Below are 21,349 nucleotides of genomic sequence, written 5' to 3'. Positions count from 1 at the left end.
TAGTGTCATTTCTTGTTAAAGGATTTTATTTATTTATTTGACAGAGAGAGAAGAGAATGAGCACACAAGCACGAGGGTAGTGGCAAAGGGAGAATGAGAAGCAGGCTCCCCATGGAGCAGGGAGCCTGACTTGGGGCTTGATCCTGGGACCCTGAGATCATGACCTGAGCCAAGGGCAGATGCTTAACCGACTGAGCCACCCAGGTGCCCAAGAATGTCATTTTTCAGAAAGGATTCTTCAAGAGATTTCTTCATGTTTTTGTGGGTAGATCTCCTTCTCTAGGAGCACTGTTGTCTCACTATCCTTTTTTCCTTTTTGGTTGCTCAGGTGTTTATCACATCCACCTCTGCTTTGCTGTGACTTATCAGTTCTCCTGTGTCACATGCACAGACTTCCTGAAACCTTACCTATCTTGCTCTTTCCATTAATGTCATGTTACTTAATGTAACGCTCAGCCATCGAAAGTTTTTAAAGAAGGAAGATAGTGTTTGAAGATGCCTGTGTTCAGAGAACAGTGTTAGATGACTTTTTAAAAAAACATTTATTATTATTATTATTCAGAGAGAGAGAGAGAGGCAGAGACAGAAGCAGGTTCCATGCAGGGAGACCAACGGGGGACTGCATCCTGGGCCTCCAGGATCACACCCCGGGCTGCAGGCGGCGCTTAACCACTGTGTCACCGGGGCTACCCAGATGACTTTTTTTTAGTCTACTCATTATTGAATTTTTTTTTTTTTAGATTTTATTTATTTATTCATGAGAGAGAAAGAGGGGCAAAGAGACAGAGACACAGGCAGAGGGAGAAGCAGGCTCCATGCAGGGAGCCCAATGTGGGACTCAATCCCAGGTCTCCAGGATCAGGCCCCTGGGCTGAAGGCTGCGCTAACCCGCTGAGCCACCTGGGCTGCCCCTGAATTTTTTTTTTTTTTTTAAGATTTTATTTATTGGGATCCCTGGGTGGCTCAGCGGTTTAGCGCCTGCCTTTGGCCCAGGGCGTGATCCTGGAGACGCGGGATCAAATCCCGCATCGGGCTCCCGGTGCATGGAGCCTGCTTCTCCCTCTGCCTATGTCTCTGCCTCTCTCTCTCTCTCTCTCTCTCTCTCTGTGACTATCATAAATAAATAAAAATTAAAAAAAATTTTTTTTAAAGATTTTATTTATTTATTGATGAGAGACAGAGAGAAAAAGAGGCAGAGACACAGGCAGAGGGAGAAGCAGGCTCCTTGCAGGGAGCCTGATGTGGGACTCGATCCCAGGACTCCAGGATCACGCCCTGAGCCAAAGGCAGATGCTCAACCCCTGAGCCACCCAGGTGCCCCTTGAATATTTTTATTTAATGCTGCTCCACTTCCCTAGCAACCTGGTAGCTAGGCATTTGAATACACTGCATGTTCAGTCAATGAGGGTCACTCATGGAGCCATGTTTATGTGAGAAAAACAGATTTCTGATTTTTTTTTTTTTTGTCTCTGCAATAATCTCTTCCTGCCATATTTAATCAATGAGGACAATGGACCTACTACTTACTAAATCAGAATGTAGGCCTGTTAAGCCTCTCTTCATCCATTCATACTGCACAGGTTTCTTGACACCCCCCCCCCAGGGGTTGGGGGACAGGTGGCCCTTGGGGCTCCTTACTGCACAGCACAGTGCAGGCCCTTTGTTGGGCAAGCTGTAGAATGAGGCTGAGTGCTGAGAGGGAACTTACAGAGCTCCAGGTGAGCAGAGGACGGGGGTTGTCTGGCCTCGGGGCCAGCAGGGGCCTCCCCGAGGAGAGAAGGAGCTGCCAGGTGGAGTTAGCTAAGGTTCCTGCAGCTGGAGCAAAGTCAGAGCCAGCGTGAGACAAAACGGAGAGGGAAGCATGGCCAGATGATGCAGCCCTGCAGGCTTGCTGAAGGAGTTTGTTCCTTGTCCTTCCCAAAGAGAAGTAAAACTAGCCATCTGGTTGTAGGATAGAAGACAGATTTGGGGGTGCAGTAGAGTGGATGCAGACACACCAGTTAGGAGGGCTTTTACATCCAAAAGAGAGATGATCTTAGTAATTATGAATATCTCCTCGTGTACAAGTAACATTTTTTAATTTTTTTTATTTTTAAAGATTTGTATTTATTCATGAGAAACAGAGAGAGAGAGAGGCAGAGACACAGGCAGAGGGAGAAGCAGGCTCCATGCAGGAAGCCTGATGCAGGACTCGATCCCCAGACCTGGGATCACAGCCTGAGCCAAAGGCAGATGCTCAACAGCTGAGCCACCCAGGCGTCCCACAAGTAGCATTTTTTAGCCATTTGTGATTATCTAGTACTGGTCCCTACAAGGGAAGAGCTACAAGCTTCCTTTTATTTGGGGGTAACTTTATGTAGTTTCAAAACTATAGAGAGGAAGCAAGAATAATAATGATGATAGCAATAACTGACATATATTGAGTATTTATTCTATGCTAGCTCTGCTTATGCGTTTTACATGTACTCACAAAATCACAACGGCACCATGAGGCAGGCGCTGTTATTTCTCCCGTGTCATGATGACGAAACCGAGACTCAGAGAAGTGAAATGAACCACTTGGCAAGGTCGTGTGATAGGGATCATTAGCTGTTATCATGACCTGATTATCTTCTCCTGGAGAATGGACAGCCTCCGCTTCAGTGTTTCTAGTGAATTCAGCATCAAATAGTGGAGGTGGAGTAAAAATTTATCTTTGTAGAACATAAATTCATCTATTTTTTTCAGTGCGTAGATTTTTTTTTAAGATTTTATTTATTTATTTGAGAGACAGAAAGAGAGAGAGAGAAGTGGGGGGGGGGAGGGAAAGCATAGAGGGAGAATGACAGGGAGAAGCAGACTCCCCACTAAGCAGGGAGCCTGATGTAGGGCCCCATCCCAGGACCCCCAGGATCATGACCTGAGCTGAAGGCAGAGGCTTGACTGACTGAGCCACCCAGGTGCCCTAGATTTGACTTTTTAAAAGTTTTGTCACTTTTGTTTTTGCTTTTTTTTTTATTAAAAAAAAAGATTTTATTTATTTGAGAGACAGTTTGAGTGGGGAGGAAGGGAAGAAGGAGAGGGAAAAGCAGGCTCCTCCTGAACAGGGAGCCTGAGGAGGGGCTCATCACTGGAACCCTGAGATCATGACTTGATCACAACCAAGTGAGCCATCCAGGTGCCCCTCAGCATTTCTGTTTTTAAAAGTTAGTGGAGATGCATTTTTATTTATGCCACAGAACATACTCGTTCTCCCGAGAAGCAACAGGATATAGTAGAAAAGCATGTGCGGCCCACTGGGACTCAGTGGGGTCAGACAGCCTCCTGGCATGTACTTTTTCTTTATCATGCATCCGTGTGAGCTAATTGACTGCAAAAGCAATGCCCTAGGCCTGTGTCTTCATGCTTCCCATGCACTGCCTAGCCCTGTCCCTCATGGCCACAGAAAAAGTGGCAAAGGGAATGAGAATGCCTCCCGTCCTAACAGCAGCTCTGAGTGTGCCCGGAGGAATTCATTCAGTGGAACATTAGCGGATGATACTTTGCTTTACATCAGAAAGTTCTGTTTGGGGGAGGAGGTGTCTTCGAATGGGTTGGTTTTCTTTTAAATGTTTTCACTCTCAGGAGCTCTCACCCAAAGACTCGCAGAGGCCTGTGTTTAAAGAAACACTGAGCTGACATAGTGATCGATGATGATACTGAATTAGAGGAAATAAAATGAAGTTCTTCTCCTTACTCTGTTTTTCTAGCTAATTTGTGGCACTGGGTCAATGAGGCTTGCGGCCGCCTAAGTGTAAATAAGGTAAGTTTAAAAGTCTTAAGTGCCTCCTTCACATCCTTTTACTCCTTCGGCTGCTATGGCTGTGAATAATCAAATACTGAGCCCCACTGTGAATGGGATGGTTCCTTGAGGGATGGAACCCTGAATCCCAGGACTGATCTCCACAGAAAAACCCAAAGCCCAAGTGGGTGCCCCTCCTAAATGCTCTTTTCTTCGCATTTCCTTCCACTCATCATCTCTGTGTACATACATTATTTATGTTGTTCTAGCGCCAATCTTGATTGTCTAGGATAGCTTCCAAGGAGGAAGGAGCTGCCATTTCCCTCTACTCTGTAGTTATTTTGGTAACTTTTAATTTCGATCTAATCAAAATTATAGAAAAGCAGTGAGAATAGTACAAAAAACTCCCCACACACCCTAAACTCAGCCCCACCAACTGCTTACACTTTCTCACATTGTATTATCACCTGCTCTCTGTATCTGTGTGTTTTTATTCTCCAACCATTTTAGAGTGAATGTGACAGACGTCACGCTCCTATACCCTTAAATACTTTGGTGTGAATTTCTCAAGAACAAGCATATTCTCTTATATGACCATAGTACATTTATCAAAATTGAGAAATTTAGTAGTGGACTAAGTAGACTTAGTAGACTCTTATCTGATCAGCATGCAGTCTTAAAAATTTCCTTGATTATCCCATTATGTCCCCTAGGGCTATTGTCTTAGGTATAAAGAATAAACATTTTAAACTCAGAGTTCCTCCTGATTCTTCCAATTCCAGTCCCCACACCCCACAGGATTCCTTTGTTTTTTCTTACCTGGATTTGAATCTTCCCTTCTCCAACAGGATAAAGCCTGGTTCCTGTTATTCTCAGTATATTTACTCATTTGCTCACTGCCAGTAGACACAGAAATTAGTTTCAGAATTACCAAACCATACTACAGAAAAAAAAAAAAAAAAACAAACCCAAAGCTACAAACTGGAGTTCCTTATTCGTTTGTAGTTTATTTTTTTTAATTTATATTGAATGTATATGGACAAAATACTGTGTTCTAAAGTTATTGGAGTTAGCTCTTCGCCTTGCTTCAGTGTGAACATGCTATTCGTTTGAAATGCAGTTTGATTCATTTGTTTCCATATTCCATTTTGGGTTCTCCCCTACTCTATAATCTTAAATAACACAAACAAAGTGCCATAATGAGTGTTCCATCTGTACTTGTTATGGTGGAAATAATTATTCTAAACCATTTTCAGCCATGGTTCGCAGAAACATGTTCTAATATCTCTGGGTATTAATACTTCTGCCTTCTGAATTTAAATCAGCAGGAGTCCTCAGGCAACAATTTTAGCAGCGCTCACATGGAAGCCTCTAGTCAGCGTGAAATTTGTGATGGTGTCTTACTGCTGACTCTGGAAGAGAAGATGTTTTCTGAAGATATGTGCTGCCCAGACAGTGGTGGTGGCTGTGGGGGCGCGTGTGCAGGCGGCGGCCCCAGTACAGGGGGAGAAGATGCCGGAATGCTCACCTTGGTCAGCCAGGTGGAGGGGGACTCCTGCAGGCAGATTCCCACGGAGGACGAATACGTGGACAGGTCCTCCCAGACCCCAGACTCTTCCCTGTTCCTCACTCAGCCTGGAAGCAAATCCACACCCCCTTTCCCCGAGCCCCTGGAGGTGGGGGAGAATGACAGGTTGAGCCAGTGCTTCACTGGGACAGAGAGCCTGGGAGATTCTGAAAGCGGCAACTTGGTGGAGCCGCCGTGCAGGACTGATTGGATCCCCATAGCCTCCGAAAAGTACTTGCAAAAAGAAGTGGAGGGTGGCCACTGCCCCCACTGGGCAGCCAGCTGCAGCTTCAGCTCGGCGGATGGCTGTGCAAACTGCGGAAAGCCTCCCGGGGGGGGCCGGGAACCCCTCGTGGCTTCCCCGAAAAGTGGACCTCTGCCCCAGTGCGCCTACGGCATGGGCCTTCCGCCCGAGGGTGCAGCAGATGGGGCCGGCCAGCCCCTGGACGGGGCTGACGTCAGGCTTCCCGGCTCCATGAGGGGAGGCCCTGGGTCTGCAAGTGCCTCTGGGGACCAGCCACCTGCATCTGGTAAGTGATTTTCCTGGTCTCTCACCTCCAAGCCAAAAGGCCTGTTCTTTGTGCAGTGTTGGAAGGCAAGTGTCACAGACCATTTTGGGAAGAAGGATGCTAACGTGGGGAAGATTCCACTTGAATCTTTTCTCCTGCTAGGCCTCTTTGCAGGGTGGTTGTTTTTTTTTTTTTTTTTAAGATTTTATTTATTTATTCATGAGAGACACACAGAGAGAGGCAGAGGCATACGCAGAGGGAGAAGCAGGCTCCGTGCAGGAAGGCCACTGTGGGACTTGATCCCAGAACCCTGGGATCACGCTCTGAGCCAAAGGCAGATGCTCAACCGCTGAGCCACCCAGGCGTCCCTGCACGGTGGGTTTTGATGCAATCGACATGTTGAGTTTGTGGGTCTTGCCCACTGCCATGAGGTTTTGTCCTCCAGCCCTGGGGCTGTCTCTTCACTTCCACATGCCCCAGGCCCACCATGGACCCCCTGCAGGCAATGTCAACAGCCACCTCAGGGCTGGCTGAAGTTGAGGCATACCCTCAGAATTCTGGGCTTTGTTTTTGTTTTTCAAGCAACCTATGCCTTAGATCTCCCCTGAGGAAGCTCTGTTTTAATCTTTAATTAATTAATTAATATTTATTCAAAGTAGCTTGTTGGTTCTTTACTAAATTAATGATGCAGTAAAACCATCCTTTAATACTTTATTTGAGAAGCCCCTTTTACAACCACTGCAGATAATATATTTACAGAACCAGGAGGATCATTTTACAATTTAAAATCATTATAGAGATTTATCGCTGCACCACTGCTTGAGCATGAATAGCCCACCAATTATAATATTATAACTTTTTCCCCCCACAGGGGTAAAGCACCATCTGTTTTATTATGTAGTTACAAGGAACTCTGCCGCTGATGGTGAGGGCTCTGGGTACTGTTTACCACATGGGGGGTCAGGGATCTCTTTGAGAATCTTCTGACAGCTATAGGCACTCTCTCCAGAAATATGAATATATGGATATGCACTATTTAAGGGGCTTCACAGAATCCTTCCACCCCCAAAAGAAAAAAGAAAAAAAGCCCATTGGTGGACCTCCTTTATCCCGGGATGCATTTTCTTTTTCTTTCCTGCCTCTTTATTTAGACAGCGAGTAGTGCTAGCAGCTGGTCTTCGAATTATTTTATAACCCTGGGGTAGCTGGATCCTGCCCTAAACACAGAGACTCTCCTGCCTCATGTTGATGATGGCTCCTGGCTTATTTGGTAGAACAATGCACTTTAATCTGTCTTCCAAGCTTTGTGGTTTTGCTGCAACTATACAAATTCACTGATGTGTAAATTCTATAACATCAGTTCTCAAATTGAAAGGAGGAGATACATTTGGGAGATATTTTCAAAGAACTGATTTGTTATTCCTTCAGAAGACCTCAAGGTTAAGATTTAAGGAATTTCCATAACTAAAAGTTTGGCTCTGCTGTTCCTTTGTATGATTCTATTTCTTTTTTAGTGGTTAATTTTCTTCCTGTTGGTCATAGAGACATACAGAACACTAGCTTTTCAGGCTGTGGGGAGTGGGGAGGCCAAAGCTGAGCATGGCAGTGGCCACGTCCTGGTGCCACTGCCAGGGGCAGAACAGTGTTTCAGTTAGTGATGCGAGAAAGGTGATGTTTGCCACTGTGTGAAAATCATCAGCAGCTGTTGGAAGAAAAGAATTGGCCAGATTTAAAGAGATGATGATGATGATGATTTTGCTCAGTGTCATGAAACCAAAAGCTAGGTCTGTGCTCTACTATGAAGAGTTAAAACAGTGCCCTCGTCTGTTTCTCATCATCATTTATTTCTCCAGCACTAAACAGCTAGGCATGGAGGAAAGGGGGGAAAAAAGTGTGTCATCAACTAAATGGTGTTAATTTGCGGAAAGTTTACACTGCTTTCTCTCTGTTCGTCTGGTGCTTAGCCATGCAAAACATCCGTGGAGAGTCTGCCTACGGATGCCAGCACGAGGGCCAAATTCATTCTCGCCTGAGGAGAAGCAGCAGCCAGATTGATTTTTGAGGCTGTGCTGTTCTCTCCATAATTACTTCTATGTGAACAGGCCTTCTGGTTCCTGGTCAAAATAGCACTTTCTCATTATTGCCTTTTTTTTTTTTTTTTTTTAAAGATTGTCATTATTTATGTTCTATAAAATGTGTGAAAGAGGATGGAGCTTGGGTGAAAGATCAGAGGGAGTCTAATCCTATTTCATCTTCTGAAAGCCACCGTGCTCTCGGGACTTGAAGGAGGTGGGCTTTTTTTAATTGGGTTTTAGATTTTTATTTGTGGGTATTTGAAAAAAAAACACAGACACACAATCAAATCAAGTGGTTTCTGGGAAAATGACATGATTGGGCACTTCCTCAGTAGGGAGGAGTATCTGCTTTGCACTGAGCAGCCCTTTGATGCTTCTTCAAACGGTTCTACAAGTGTAACTTTAAAAAATAATACCCAATGATAAAGCTGTTTTAGCAATGTTATAAACTCTTTAAAAAAAGGGGGAATTATTAACAAAGACCAATAAGGGAAAAACATATATTTGGTTATATATCATATAACCATTTCTTAATTTACATCTTAAATTACTATCCTGATGACATAATGGTGGTTACCTTGGTTACAAATCCTTTCATCTAGAGTTTGGAGAATTCTCACTGTGTCTAGAAAATTAGTTCACGTGAAAGAATCACTTCTTGCAACTAATGTGTGTCTGTAGTGGCCGATGACTTGGCTTTTGGCTTTTGAAATCACTTTCTTGATTTGGCCACTTCTTAGCTAGAAACAGTTGTTTATTTACAGGGTCCGCAGTGGTTATTAATGAACACCAGCTATACATTGGCTTTTCTATCATATCTTTTTGAGGCTCAACTGAGCCACAGAGACTTGGGAAAACCAACAAAACAAGTAGGGATTGAGGTCAGGGAATGGAAAACTGAAGAAAGCAATAACTTGAGACAGCAAGGCCTTCAGCAGCGGGGCGTCCCACCCCCTCAACCCCCCCTGCCCCCCACTTAAGTTTTGATCAAAGCCAGCCTTTTTTTACTACAAACATCCCTCACCTTCCTCCTCTGCTCTGTTGCGTGCTTCTGCTAGTGTGAGTCACCCTGTCCCCACTCTGTCCCCTTCCACAGAGCGCCCACTCCTCCAGTCCTTGAAGGCTCTGCTCCAGTGCTCCTTGGGAACCAGGGAGGGCAGTGTGCTGGCTGCACGCTTTCCCTCTTTCTCACTGAGCCGGGCACACGCACACTTTTACCAACAGGCGGCCTCCAGGTAGCCACACCGTGCAGCGGGAATTTCCATGACCTTCGCCACACCTGATCTTTCCAGGCTCTCCCAAGGTGCCTTAGTCACAGCGTGTGAAGCTCATTCACTCAGCCAGTCATGAGTAACTCAAGGAACAGGAGGCCATATCTTCCTGTTTGTTCCCTAAACTCACTCTCGGCCTCCCACGTCTTCCGTCTGCTGTGGGGAGCTGGAGGCCAAGCAGGGAATGGGGGGACTGGCCTTAGCTGTCCTGGACAGACCTCAGTGGCCTGGGTAGAGGCGGCAAAGGTGAGCTGGTTCATCCAAATGGCCAAATGGCAGTGATACACCAACGCCCATTCCTGGGAGCCTGGAGCACTGGAGGTTGAAGGGCACCCACCTGACCCCATTTCTCCCCATCCTCAGTCTCCCTCTCATGAAATGACTATCTTTGACCACCCATCCTGGAAGGACAGATAAAGGTTTGCCTACCTTAATTTTCTTCCCCCTCCCTCCCATCCCCCCAAGCAATGAACGATGTTCTAGTTCTTTCTTCACTTTCCTGTTGGAATGCCATCCACTAGCTTGTGTTTGTCTCACTTTTAGTCAGGTGCTATAAGGGCAAGTATTAGCTCATTGACCCTGTAAGTTAAAAAATGACATTTTATTATTTGGTTGTGTGGCAATATTCATTGGTACTGAGAGTCAATGCATTCTTTCAAAATATATGAAAAATTTGTTTACTGTACAATTCAGTCCTGCTTGCTTTCTCTCTGTTCTAATGGGGCTCCTTTTGGAAGAGTTTCATTTGTAAGTCATTCTAAGTAACTTTCAAGCATGATTCAGAATGGAACTATTAAATACTGCTTCCCTTCCTCTATCATCATATACTCAGTTTCTTCCAAATGCCTAAAACAGAGCTTGCATTTCCATAAAAAGGAAAATCACATGAGAAGCATATGGGTTAAATATAAAATAAGTTTTTAAAAAATTCCAAAAGAACTCAGTGTAGCCTGGGTAGTTTGAGTGTATTTGTGTATATTTTTAGTTTTGTTCCTTGGGAGAAAATCTACATGACAATTGGGTGGTATTATTTGGCATAGTTCTTGTGATTTAATATTCATATGTTATGCATTTTAAACAACCTAATAAGTTTTTGGGAAGAAGAGTGTGTATTACCTTGCTTAAAGATGTGAATTCTCTTAGAGATTGAGTTCTTAAAATGACGCTTGTTTCCTCTGCCCAAGAAAGAGAGATTCCATGGAGCCGCCATGTCAAGCATGGACTTAGCGAAGTGTAGACATCTTTCTGATTATGAAGGGACACTTCATTTGTCCATTGTTTCTGTTGACTTCAATGCTTTTTTTTTTTTAATTTTTTTCAATGCTATTTTTAACCGTCTCAAGTTACCTGAAAAATTTGCTAGTTATGTCACATTAAATATTAATGTTACCCCCAAAACACATTTCAAATGTTACAAATTCTTCAAAATTTGTAATTTAATAAAATTCCTCATGCATTCTGGCTCTCAAATCCCACTTTTTGGTAGCTTCAAATACAATTCCCAGTCACCTTGTGTTGAAAGATGAGTAGACCATTTTGACATCCTGATTATCTGATTGTGAAGTCTGTAGCTTAAACCACTGCACTGCTGCCATCAAATTGGTGATTGATCGCCAATCAAATTATTGATTTCATTTGTTTACTGTATGTTGGAGACTCTCCAGTGAACCATAGAATAAGGGGTCTGGGATAGTTGACTTCTCTGACTGAGCGAGGGGCAGTGGCCAGGCCAGGTCCAGAAAGTTCTATGGGCAGGGACAGTAGGGTTGGTGCAGCAGGTGATGGCTACCTTGGCCTGTGAGTCCCCTCCTTTCTGCGAGTTGTCTCCAAAATATGCTATTTTCACTATCCCTGATTCTTTTGTGAGGAAAGCTCTTTCCTTCATATACTTCCAACTCCATCTATTTTCTCAAGAGAAAATGTTAAAGTCAATGCCAGGAGGAGCCCAGTAGGGGAAGGCTCTCAGAAAGACAGCCAAGGAAAGTAAGGAAGAAGGGAGTGATAGACTCTTGCTTTGCTTGTATTCCTGGAGGCCAAATGGACTATAAAAGTCTGAGGCCTTTGTAAGGCATCTTGGATGAGCCTCATGTACACCATCCTTCCCTTTTCATATTTCCCCTTACCAGCTACCAACATGGTCTGCCCCCTAACAGCAGAACAACCCAGGGCTTCCTTGGCACTCAGTGGAAAGACTTACCCCTTTGGGGAAGGTACCAACTATAGAAGTCATGGCAACCATGCTGAAAGGGAGGCCTCCTTAGCACCCACATAATCATGCAGCTTGCTGACATGGGGACCCATTGACTTGCCCTCTTTGGCAGGCTTGCATAACCCTATAAAACCTTTCTGTCCTAAAAAGTAAAAAGCAAATTTTAAGGAATTCTTTGCTATTGAGAAGGACCATTCAGCACTGAGGTATATTATAGGATAAGAATATTACCAGCTCATTCTAAACCTTGATCTACTCCATTGCTATGGGCAAGTCATAGCTTGAGAAACAAGACCACAAGGGGTTTAGTGCAGAGCTGTATAGATGAGTGTTCAAACCAGTGACAGTCATAATGATGAATTATTTTGGCAAACAAGAGTTGATTAGACTTTTGAAGGAAAGTGCCCTCTCAGTCTTCAAGATGTGTTGAGATCCTCCAACAAGACACGGATGGAAAAGTAACATTACTGCCTGGCACATTCCACCCATCTCTTTCCCTGTGAGTTCCACGCACACCAATACTACCTCCTGGGAGTAGTAATGCCTTTAGTGCACTGTGACTCATTCTCTGCGATTTCCTGAACATTTTCAAATCCATCATCTCATTTGACCCTTACGCCATCCTGTGGGTGTTCATTCATTCATTTATTCTTTCATGTAACAGGTATTGTGTGATGCTCTGTGAGGCTGCACACTGCCAGGCTAGCAGGGCTTGAAACTTGATTTTCATTTGACAAACAAGCAGACTGAAATCTGGAAAGGTGTTAGGTGGCTTGTCCCAAATCCCACAGCTAGGGAGGGCTGAGCAGGACCAGACCAGAGCTTCCAGATCCCTGCTCACTCCTCTGTCCCTCCCTTCTTATCCTCCTATACTCATCCCTTTAGCTGAGATTTTAGTGGCTGCTGGAGTACAGGAGGATAAGAAGTGGGGAGTGACAGAGGAGCGAACAGGGGTCTGGAAGCTCTGGTTGAGCACCTTCTGCTCTTTGGAGACCACACCACCAGGATGACATTGACATTATTTGATGACTGGCAGGTGAATCTGCATTAGGACAAGTCATGAAAAAAGAAGGCTGTTTGACAGTTTCCATCTTTGTGGCAGTGTCAGGAGAAGGGGGAGAAAGAAGCAAGACTGGAATGGTCAGATGCAAAGTAGCTTTGAGCTGGTGTTTGCATTGCAGCCAGCCCGGCATGAAGGAAGCACTCAATAAACTCTGGATTTGGGGTGGTGTTTCTATTAGAATTGTTACTACAATGGGTGCTCTCTTAACCTGTGTACTCTTTTTTTTTTTTTAACCTGTGTACTCCTAACCATAGATTAGTATACATTCTTTTCTCCCTCTGTAGAGTAAGCTGATGGAAGCCCTTAGTACACTGATTACTCACAATTAATGGGTCCCTCTAGAATACCCAGGTCCTTCTGCTCCCACTTGGTGAATGGCTGCACTTACTAAATCTGTGGGTGCTGCAAATGTGAGCTGGTCCTATTAAAACTGGTAAGCTGGTAAAAAGAAGTATGTTTGATAAGCATGAGAACTGTTTCTATGAACACCGTTCAGTGTTTTGGGACTATTTAAAGAATGAGTTGTTCAGCTCTTTTTGCTGTTGAAGCTGAGGTGGGTGAGACAAGTACGTTCAGGGAAGACAACTCTAGAAGGATTCTGCACTTAGACTGCTTGGTAGGTGGCTTGGTTCTCATGCCACTTAAAAGACACCAGAACTCGAGACTGGAGGCAAAGCATTAAAGGTATCATTGATTTCTCAAAGGGACTCAGTGCTACATCAGAGAGTTAGTGTAGAATGTTTCACAGCAAATGACAGGTGGCTTGAACATCAGGGAAACGTATCATAGGGTCTGTGTTTTGGTGGCACTAGTAGAGAGCCTCTGCAACTCAGTGTCTTGCCAAACACTGAGTTCTTTATCAGTGCAGAAAATCAGATTCACAAACACTTCTGCAATATTGAAAGTATCCAACTTATAAGAGTTGCCTCCAAAAAGAGTGACACTATATTAAAGCATCAGTGTGGGGCAAGAACCCAGAGCAATACTCGTAAGAGCTGCCTGCCACTCAGGACCTGCTACATCATTTCCAGAGCTCAGTGAAAAATGAAAACGTGCAAAAATTAATCAGAAATCCAGGATGATGACAGCAGAGCATTAAATCAAGCCTGGCCTTCTGAGGGCAGGGTGCCGTTAACTGCACAGGCCACGTGCCCATGAAGCTCTGCTGCCACTGTCCGTCATTGGCAGATCAGTAGAGCTTTTTTTTTTTTTTTAAACAATTTATTTATTTATTTTATTTATTTATGATAGTCACAGAGAGAGAGAGAGAGAGAGAGAGAGAGAGGCAGAGACACAGGCAGAGGGAGGAGCAGGCTCCATGCACCGGGAGCCCGATGTGGGATTCGATCCCGGGTCTCCAGGATCGCGCCCTGGGCCAAAGACAGGCGCTAAACCGCTGCGCCACCCAGGGATCCCTCAGTAGAGCTTTTTAAGGAAGTTCAGTCTGTACTAGTTTACTACCCTCATAAAAGGTCAGCATAGACTTGGCTTGGCTTGGACTTGGTCAAAGGTGGTTTTTGTCATTAATTGTGCCTTGAGTAAAAAAAAAAGCACATGTAAAGAATAAAATTGTGTTAGAATCTTACACTCTTAGATAACTTTTCTTTATATCCTTATTGTCAGGAATTTATTTATTTATTTATTTATGATTTTTATTTATTTATTAAGATTTTTATTGGGGATCCCTGGATAGCTCAGCGGTTTAGCACCTGCCTTTGGCCCAGGGTGCAATCCTGGAGTCCCGGGATCGAGTCCCACATCGGGCTCCTGGCGGCATGGAGCCTGCTTCTCCCTCCTCCTGTGCCTCTGCCTCATTCTCTCTCTATGTCTATCATGAATAAATAAAAAAAAGATTTTTATTTATTCATGAGAGAGAGAGAGAGAGGCAGAGACACAGGCACAGGGAATAGCAGGCTCCATGCAGGGAGCCTGATGTGGGACTCGATCCCGGGTCTCCAGGATCACACCCTGGGCTGAAGGCGGCACTAAACCGCTGAGCCACCCGGGCTGCCCTTGTCAGGAATTTAAAGGCTTTGTTCTGCTCTATCCCCCCATTCTGTTGCCACCTCCCCACAAAGAATAATATTCTTGATCCAGCCTATGAGTGAAAGGACTCTGAAATGTTTAAATATAGGCGAAAGAATTTGAGTTCCATTTTAGAAAAGAGAAAAAGAGAATACAGATCCTATAGAGTATATCAAAGATATTGTTTGCTATGAAGTAATTGACATGGGTTAAAATACTAAACAAGATCTTGATGTGCAAGATAATAAAAGAAGGGGGGGGCGGCTATTACTTGAGCCCAGACAAATTGAAGATTCTGACCAGGAAGAAGAGAAACAACAATGGATTCATGATGATGATTTGTTGGGAAATGAAATTTAAAATGAAGGAGAAATAGTATGTATCATGACCTATGTAGATAAATCTCTACATATCTTCTATGAAGAGGATGAAGAAGATGGGAGATAAATTCAAAGGCATAAGTCAATCACCCAGTGGCTCTGTGTAGCTCTACATTCTACTGAAAAACAACAAAACCAGCAATCAGTGATGTTGTAATTAAGACTAGAAGAACTATACTGAGAAAAAAATTTTTAAAAAAAAGATTTTATGTATTTATTCACGAGAGACTCACAGAGAGAGGCAGAGACACAGACAGAGAGAGAAGCAGGCTCCCTGCAGGGAGCCCGATGTGGGACTCAATCCAGGGACTCCAGGATCACGCCCTGAGCCAGACAGACGCTCAACCGCTGAGCCACCTAGGCTTCCCAGGGAAATCATACTTTTTTTTTTTTTTAATCTTTTTTTTTAAATTTTTATTTATTTATGATAGTCACACAGAGAGAGATAGAGAGGCAGAGACACAGGCAGAGGGAGAAGCAGGCTCCATGTACCGGGAGCCCGATGTGGGATTCGATCCCGGGTCTCCAGGATCACGCCCTGGGCCAAAGGCAGGCGCCAAACCGCTGCGCCACCCAGGGATCCCGGGAAATCATACTTTTAAACAGGTTTTGAATTGCTGCTTTTTTTTTTTTTTAAGATTTTATTTATTTATTTATTCATGAGAGACATGGAGAGAGAGAGGCAGAGACACAGGCAGAGGGAGAAGCAGGCTCCATGCAGGGAGCCCAATGCAGGATCCCAGGATCATGCCCCAGGCCAAGGCAGGTGCTAAGCCACTGAGCCACCTGGTGTCCCTGAATTGCTGCTTTTTTTTTTTTTTTTTGAATTGTTGCTTTTATTAAACAAACATGGTATGTTTAAATTAGACTAGAATGTTGATGGTTTACTCATACTGTTGTTAATTGACATCTGTTAACTAGCTAGTGATCTCTCCACCGGGAGGACTTCCGTGTCCTCGCTCATCCTGCTGCCCCCACAGGAGAAGCGCTGCTATCAGCTCTGGGTCAGTAGTTGCTGAGCCACTTGGAGAAGTCATTTGCAAGTCCATATCCTAAACGTCTTTTTAAACTCAAGATATATAACTTAACATTCACACTGGTTATTTTTAGAAAGGGCCATATGTGTTGGCTGATGGTAGTGGTTTTTTTTTTTTTCTTCACATTAACCTCATGATCTTAATTTCCACTTTCTATGGCTTTAGTGTGGAATGAGAAACTGTAGACATTTTCAAAGCAAATTGAGTGCAAGATCCTTCTGCACTTTCATGTGTTTTCTTTCTTTTTTCCAACAATTTTCTTGCCCATACCAGTTGCACAGTACCAGTTCAGCAATCTGTTGATATTGTCTTTTGAACTGAGTGACTCCCTTTTATTGGGGTCCTTGCAAAGCAGTCACTTGAGTTTTTACAGTAACCTTTCCCCCTTTTTAATCACACTTACATTTCACCACTTTACAAAATAGTTAATTAGATATCCTAAAGAGTGCAACTGGTAAAAACAGAACTGAGAGCCAACTTGTAACTGGTGAGAGCAGAAAGACATAGACATACGAGAAAGTAGATCCCTAGCGTAGAGTACATGGTACGTTAGGAACATCTCTTGTATATTCAGAGGAAATGGAGGACATGGAGCCATCCGGCTAACTGGTGAACGGAAACACTGGCTGGCCTCTTCCATGTTGTTTGGGGGTCATTAGGCAAATAAATCCCAGCACCCACTATCTGAAATACAACCCATACAACTGCCTAGAAGAGAAATAGCATGAGTCATAAGTCTTTTCAATTTGTCGCTCACATTTGATAGCTCTGTTTTCATTTGAAATCCTTACAGTTTCATGGGTCACTGGACGTCCATCTCAGCTTTTCTGAAGATACCTTGTGGGTGGAGGGAAGGCTCCCCAAAGGGATTTACTGTAGGCTTTTGGTATTTTAGTCAGACCACCCAAAACATCCCTTCCAAATTTGGGGGAAATCTCTTATTGTGTAGTGGTGATAGTTAATTTGTATAAATTTTACAAAGCTGGGTCCAAGTAGATGAGAAAAAAAAATGAGGAAGTTAACAGTGAGGAGTCATTTTGATATTCACCTCTTCTCCTCAGAATGAAAGATTCTGTTTTGATACTGAGTGGTGGGACATTTCTGCCTGCTTGGTTTAGGGCACTTATTTTCACCTAGGACATTTCTAGACTATCATCAGCCTTTAAAATAGAAGAGTAGTAAGAGTAGCAAGTTTCCTAACATTTGTTGAACTTTCTATTGGTTTCCAAATGGCCCATCAATTAGAGACCAATCAGATCTAGTGACTCACAAAGAAGTGATGGTTGGAACCCCCTAGGAACAAAACACCCCCAAGGGTTCAGAAGGAAAGAGTGATTTGGGGAATTTATTCTTTTTTTTTTTTCTTTTTCCATTTTAGTCTTACGAATCCCTTTTGTTGAAGGAGTTAAGAAGAAAGTGTTAAGGAAATGATTTAACCTCTGCTAAATAACTGAGCCTGGGCGGTCCCATGGCCCTCCAGGGCTGACTGTTAGGGACCCCCGTGGAAGGCACAACGATGTGACAATGTGGTCAGAGAGGAGGCTTTGCTGGTGGGCTCCCGGGTCCCATCAGGCTGTGTGTGACCTTCCCTCCAGCCCGGGTTCCCTTACTGATGCATTCGACCACAGCCAGGCCTGTGGCTCTGCCGCACGCACACCCTTCTGCAGGTGACACCTGCACCTGTCCTCAGCCTGCCACCCCGTGTGCTCTCCTGCCAGAGTCCCGCGTGGCAAAGGACGAGCCTGGAGCACGGTGGCGGTCTTGCTTCTCCTCGGTCGCCTCCTCTCCCCCCTCCTTCCTCTGTCACCCCGGCCTGGTGCGTTGACACCGAAGGAGCCGCTGGGAGTGTCCGACGCACTTAGAGACGGTGTCGGGAGGGGAGGGGAGGGGAGGGGAGGGGGGAGGGGAGGCCCGGCCTGTTTCCTGGGGAAGCTTCCCGCTCACGAGGCCAAGCCCCCGCCCAGAACCGACGACTCACCCTCTGCGTGTTCTCTCTCCCCCTTGTAGGAAATGTGACTGGAAACAGTAACTCCACGTTTATTTCCAGCGGGCAGGTGATGAACTTCAAGGGCGACATCATCGTGGTCTACGTCAGCCAGAGCTCCCAGGAGGGCGCGGCGGGCCCGGGCGGCGGCGCGGGGGAGCCGGTGGGCCGCCCGGTGCAGGAGGAGAGCTCGCCGCGCTGCGACTCGTTCGCCGGCCTCGGGCCGCGCTTCCCGGACCCGTGCGCAGGCCTGGACGCGCGCCCCGGCGGGGGGCTGCAGCAGCGCGGCGCCCCCGGGCCCCCCCAGGCCTCGCGGCCGGTGCAGGAGCAGGGCCAGGCCCAGGCGCAGGCCCAGGCCCAGGCCGAGGACCAGGCCCAGGCCCAGGCCCAGGCCCAGGCCCGCGCGCCGCGCTGAGCGCCCGGGACCCGCAGCGGCTCTCGGCTCTCGGCTCTCGGCTCTCGGCGGCCGCCACCCGCCACCCGGGGACCGCGCCCCCACCGCGCCTGCGCCGGGAGGTGGGGGCACGGGGGGGCCCTCGCACCTGCGCCGGGAGGTGGGGGCAAGGGGGAACCCTCGCACCTGCACCTGGGCGGGGCCGGGGACGGCGCGCACCTGCGCCTGGGCAGGGCCCGGGACAGCCAGGAGTTGGGGGGGGGATAGCAGAGCCCTCGCACCTACGCCTGGGCGGGGCCGGGGCGGCCGGGAGTTGGGGGGGATGGGGGAGCCCTCGCACCTGCGCCGGGAGGTGGGGGCAAGGGGGAACTCTCGCACCTGCACCGGGGCAGGGCCGGGGACAGCCAGGTGTGTGGGGGGATAGGAGAGCCCTCGCACCTGCGCCTGGGCAGGGCCTGGGACAGCCAGGAGTTGGGGGGGATAGGAGAGCCCTCGCACCTACACCTGGGCGGGGCCGGGGACGGCGCGCACCTGCGCCTGGGCAGGGCCTGGGACAGCCAGGAATTGGGGGGGCATAGCAGAGCCCTCGCACCTACGCCTGGGCGGGGCCGGGGCGGCCGGGAGTTGGGGGGGATGGGGGAGCCCTCGCACCTGCGCCGGGGCGGGGGCCGGGATTTGCGCCCGGATGGCCCTCCCATCCGGTACATCCACGTCAGATGACCTGACATTCTGCGCCCACCTTGCTCTTTGTAGAATCGGGCACTTTTTAAAAGCCTGCATTTGTTATGACCATTCACGGACACCCACAGTCACGTATCAGCTGAGGACACAGGTACACGTCACTCCACTTTTTACCTCCTTTTAGGGTTTTACTCCGTCCCCTCCCATTCACCACCATCGTTTCATCAGTAGTTTGTCTATGGCATCTGTTTTAATGATTGTTCTGTTCTCTTTGGGTCGGTTCTTTTATTTGTATTTCATTTCCATTACACTTTTGTTAATATTCTCCCCCCCCCCCCCTTTTGTTTTTACTATGTAAGGATTTTCTTGAAAATTCCCCTAAGGATGCTGGCCTTCTTTACGTAATTTCTTTGGCACCCCTTCTTGCAAGCAGGTTGCCTGCGTTTTGGTGATGGCTTTTTTGGGGGGCAGGGAAGTCTGTACTAAGCACTTTTGGTGAAAAGGCCAGGCCTGTGAAGCCTGGAGGGAGGCTCAGGGAGCAAATGGAGGGACTTTTCTTTTTTGAAAAAATTTTCTATGTTCTCCTTTTTGGTTGCAGCTTGGCATTCCTATTTTTGATATCTCTCTCAAAAATACGTGGAAAAGAAAGGACACGGGATAGCCTGAGTACAGGGTGACAAGCTGCCAGGGAAGTTCAAGAAAGAAGGGATGGGAGCACCTGGGTGGCTCGGTCCATTAAGCATCCCACTTTTGCTTCCTTCTCAGGTCATGATCTCAGGGGCTCAGTCTGCTTGAGATTCTCTGTCGCCCTCTGCACCCCCCATAAATAAATAATTTTTTTAAGAAGGGATAAAGCTGAAAAGCTTAATTTACCTTTTCTTTTTCTAGATAATGGCATGAGTGTGTTCAGGCAATAGGCCCTATTTTCTTCCTAAATAATTGTGCATTGTAAGTTAGCCTTGTAGAAGTGGAAAACATTTCTGTGATTTTTCCAAAGCCTCTTAATTAAAAACCAGATCCTCATATTGTGAATTTAAGAAAATTTATCATAGAGATATGTTTCTCTTAGATCAGCCCTCTTGTGGAGAAACAGCTGAGTCAGATTGAAAGGAATGGCCTGGGTTACTCTATCTGTTGCGTTTTTGTTCTCGTATACCAAAGAAAAGTTAAAATACCCAAGCACATTAAAATTAATTTTGTGTATCTGGCAGGTTTTAAGAGTGCTAGTAGTGGTCGCTGTCCAAACGTAAATGGCCACAGGTGCCCAGCTGAAGGAATGACTATGGAATGACCATTGGTCACTGGTTTCTCCCTACTGGTTGCAGATCTCTTGCAAATGCTAGAGTAAATAGCAAATAGTAGCAGTCAATCATGATTTTTTTTTCTTTTTTAAGAGAGAGCATGGCTGGGGGTCAGGGGAGAGGTGGAGGGCGAGGGAAGGAGAATCTTAAACAGGCTTCATGCCCAGTGCAGAGCCAGATGCCGGGTTCCATCTCCCCACCCCGAGATCATGACCCGAGCCAAAATTAAGAATCGGATGTTTAACTGGCTGAGCTGCCCAGGCACCCCTCAATTATTATTTTTAATGAAGAAGCAGAGGGTGGCTCTATAATTTCTTGGATTCCTTAGCTACATAAAAAGCTTCAGGAAGTAAGTGCACTGCTGGGATGATTAGTGTGTGGGAATTTACTATCTGTTCTGCCCATTTAGTTAACACCCATCCAAAGAGAGATGTTATAAAAATAGAAGAAACCATTATATCTTTTGATATGGAACATATTAAACAGACAAAATATGGTTCACAGAGTAGAATGCTAAGCTAAAGACCAGAGTTTCTACTGTGACTGTCATCGTCTCACGGATACTACTTTTACCTTTCTGTACTTTCATATTTCTTTCTATAAAAAAGCACTAGTGATCATTTTTGACACTTTCCATTTCCAGAGATAACAAAAGGATGCTACAGTGAATGTTTAGGTATCTTGAGCACAATAAAAGGTGCTAAATAAATAAGAATCTACTTTCAGAAAAAAGTAGTACTCTTTCCCACCCTGATCCCTACATTCGATATTGATCCAAAGACATTTAAATGACAGAGATGTATGGCAAATAGAGGTCTGTGTCTATGTATTACTGAGATGTATGTGACAAATATCAGCAGAATAAAATGACAATAATGGAAAAATGGGGAATGTGATAAAGAGATTATTAAACTTAGAGTTGACCATAAAACCTTGCTTGAATAGGGCTCTTTGTAAAATAATCTATGTGACTTTTTTCTGATCTCTGTGGTATGCTGTGGTGTCAGATGTTGGTCATATTATTTCTTATTGGTGGAAACCCTCCAGAACAGAGTGGGGACAGAAAATACTTTGCTTTGACGCTCTAGCTGCT

The 21,349-nt window shown here is 45.7% G+C and overlaps 1 protein-coding gene across 1 annotated transcript in view; it reads left to right on the top strand.

Annotated features, from left to right (window-relative positions):
- Positions 1-21,349, top strand: part of TNFRSF11A (TNF receptor superfamily member 11a) — a 75,532-nt gene that overhangs the window by 34,219 nt on the left and 19,964 nt on the right. Inside the window, exons 8-9 of the mRNA XM_072821530.1 lie at positions 3,729-3,781; positions 5,086-5,857. Of these exons, the coding sequence (XP_072677631.1) occupies positions 3,729-3,781; positions 5,086-5,857 (825 nt within the window). The remainder of the gene's footprint in view (positions 1-3,728; positions 3,782-5,085; positions 5,858-21,349) is intronic.

The sequence above is a fragment of the Canis lupus genome, chromosome 1, assembly GCF_048164855.1.
Source record: "Canis lupus baileyi chromosome 1, mCanLup2.hap1, whole genome shotgun sequence".
Lineage (NCBI taxonomy): Eukaryota > Metazoa > Chordata > Mammalia > Carnivora > Canidae > Canis > Canis lupus.
The sequence above is the reverse complement of the archived record's forward strand: the minus strand, read 5'-3'. Positions and strand labels throughout refer to the sequence as shown.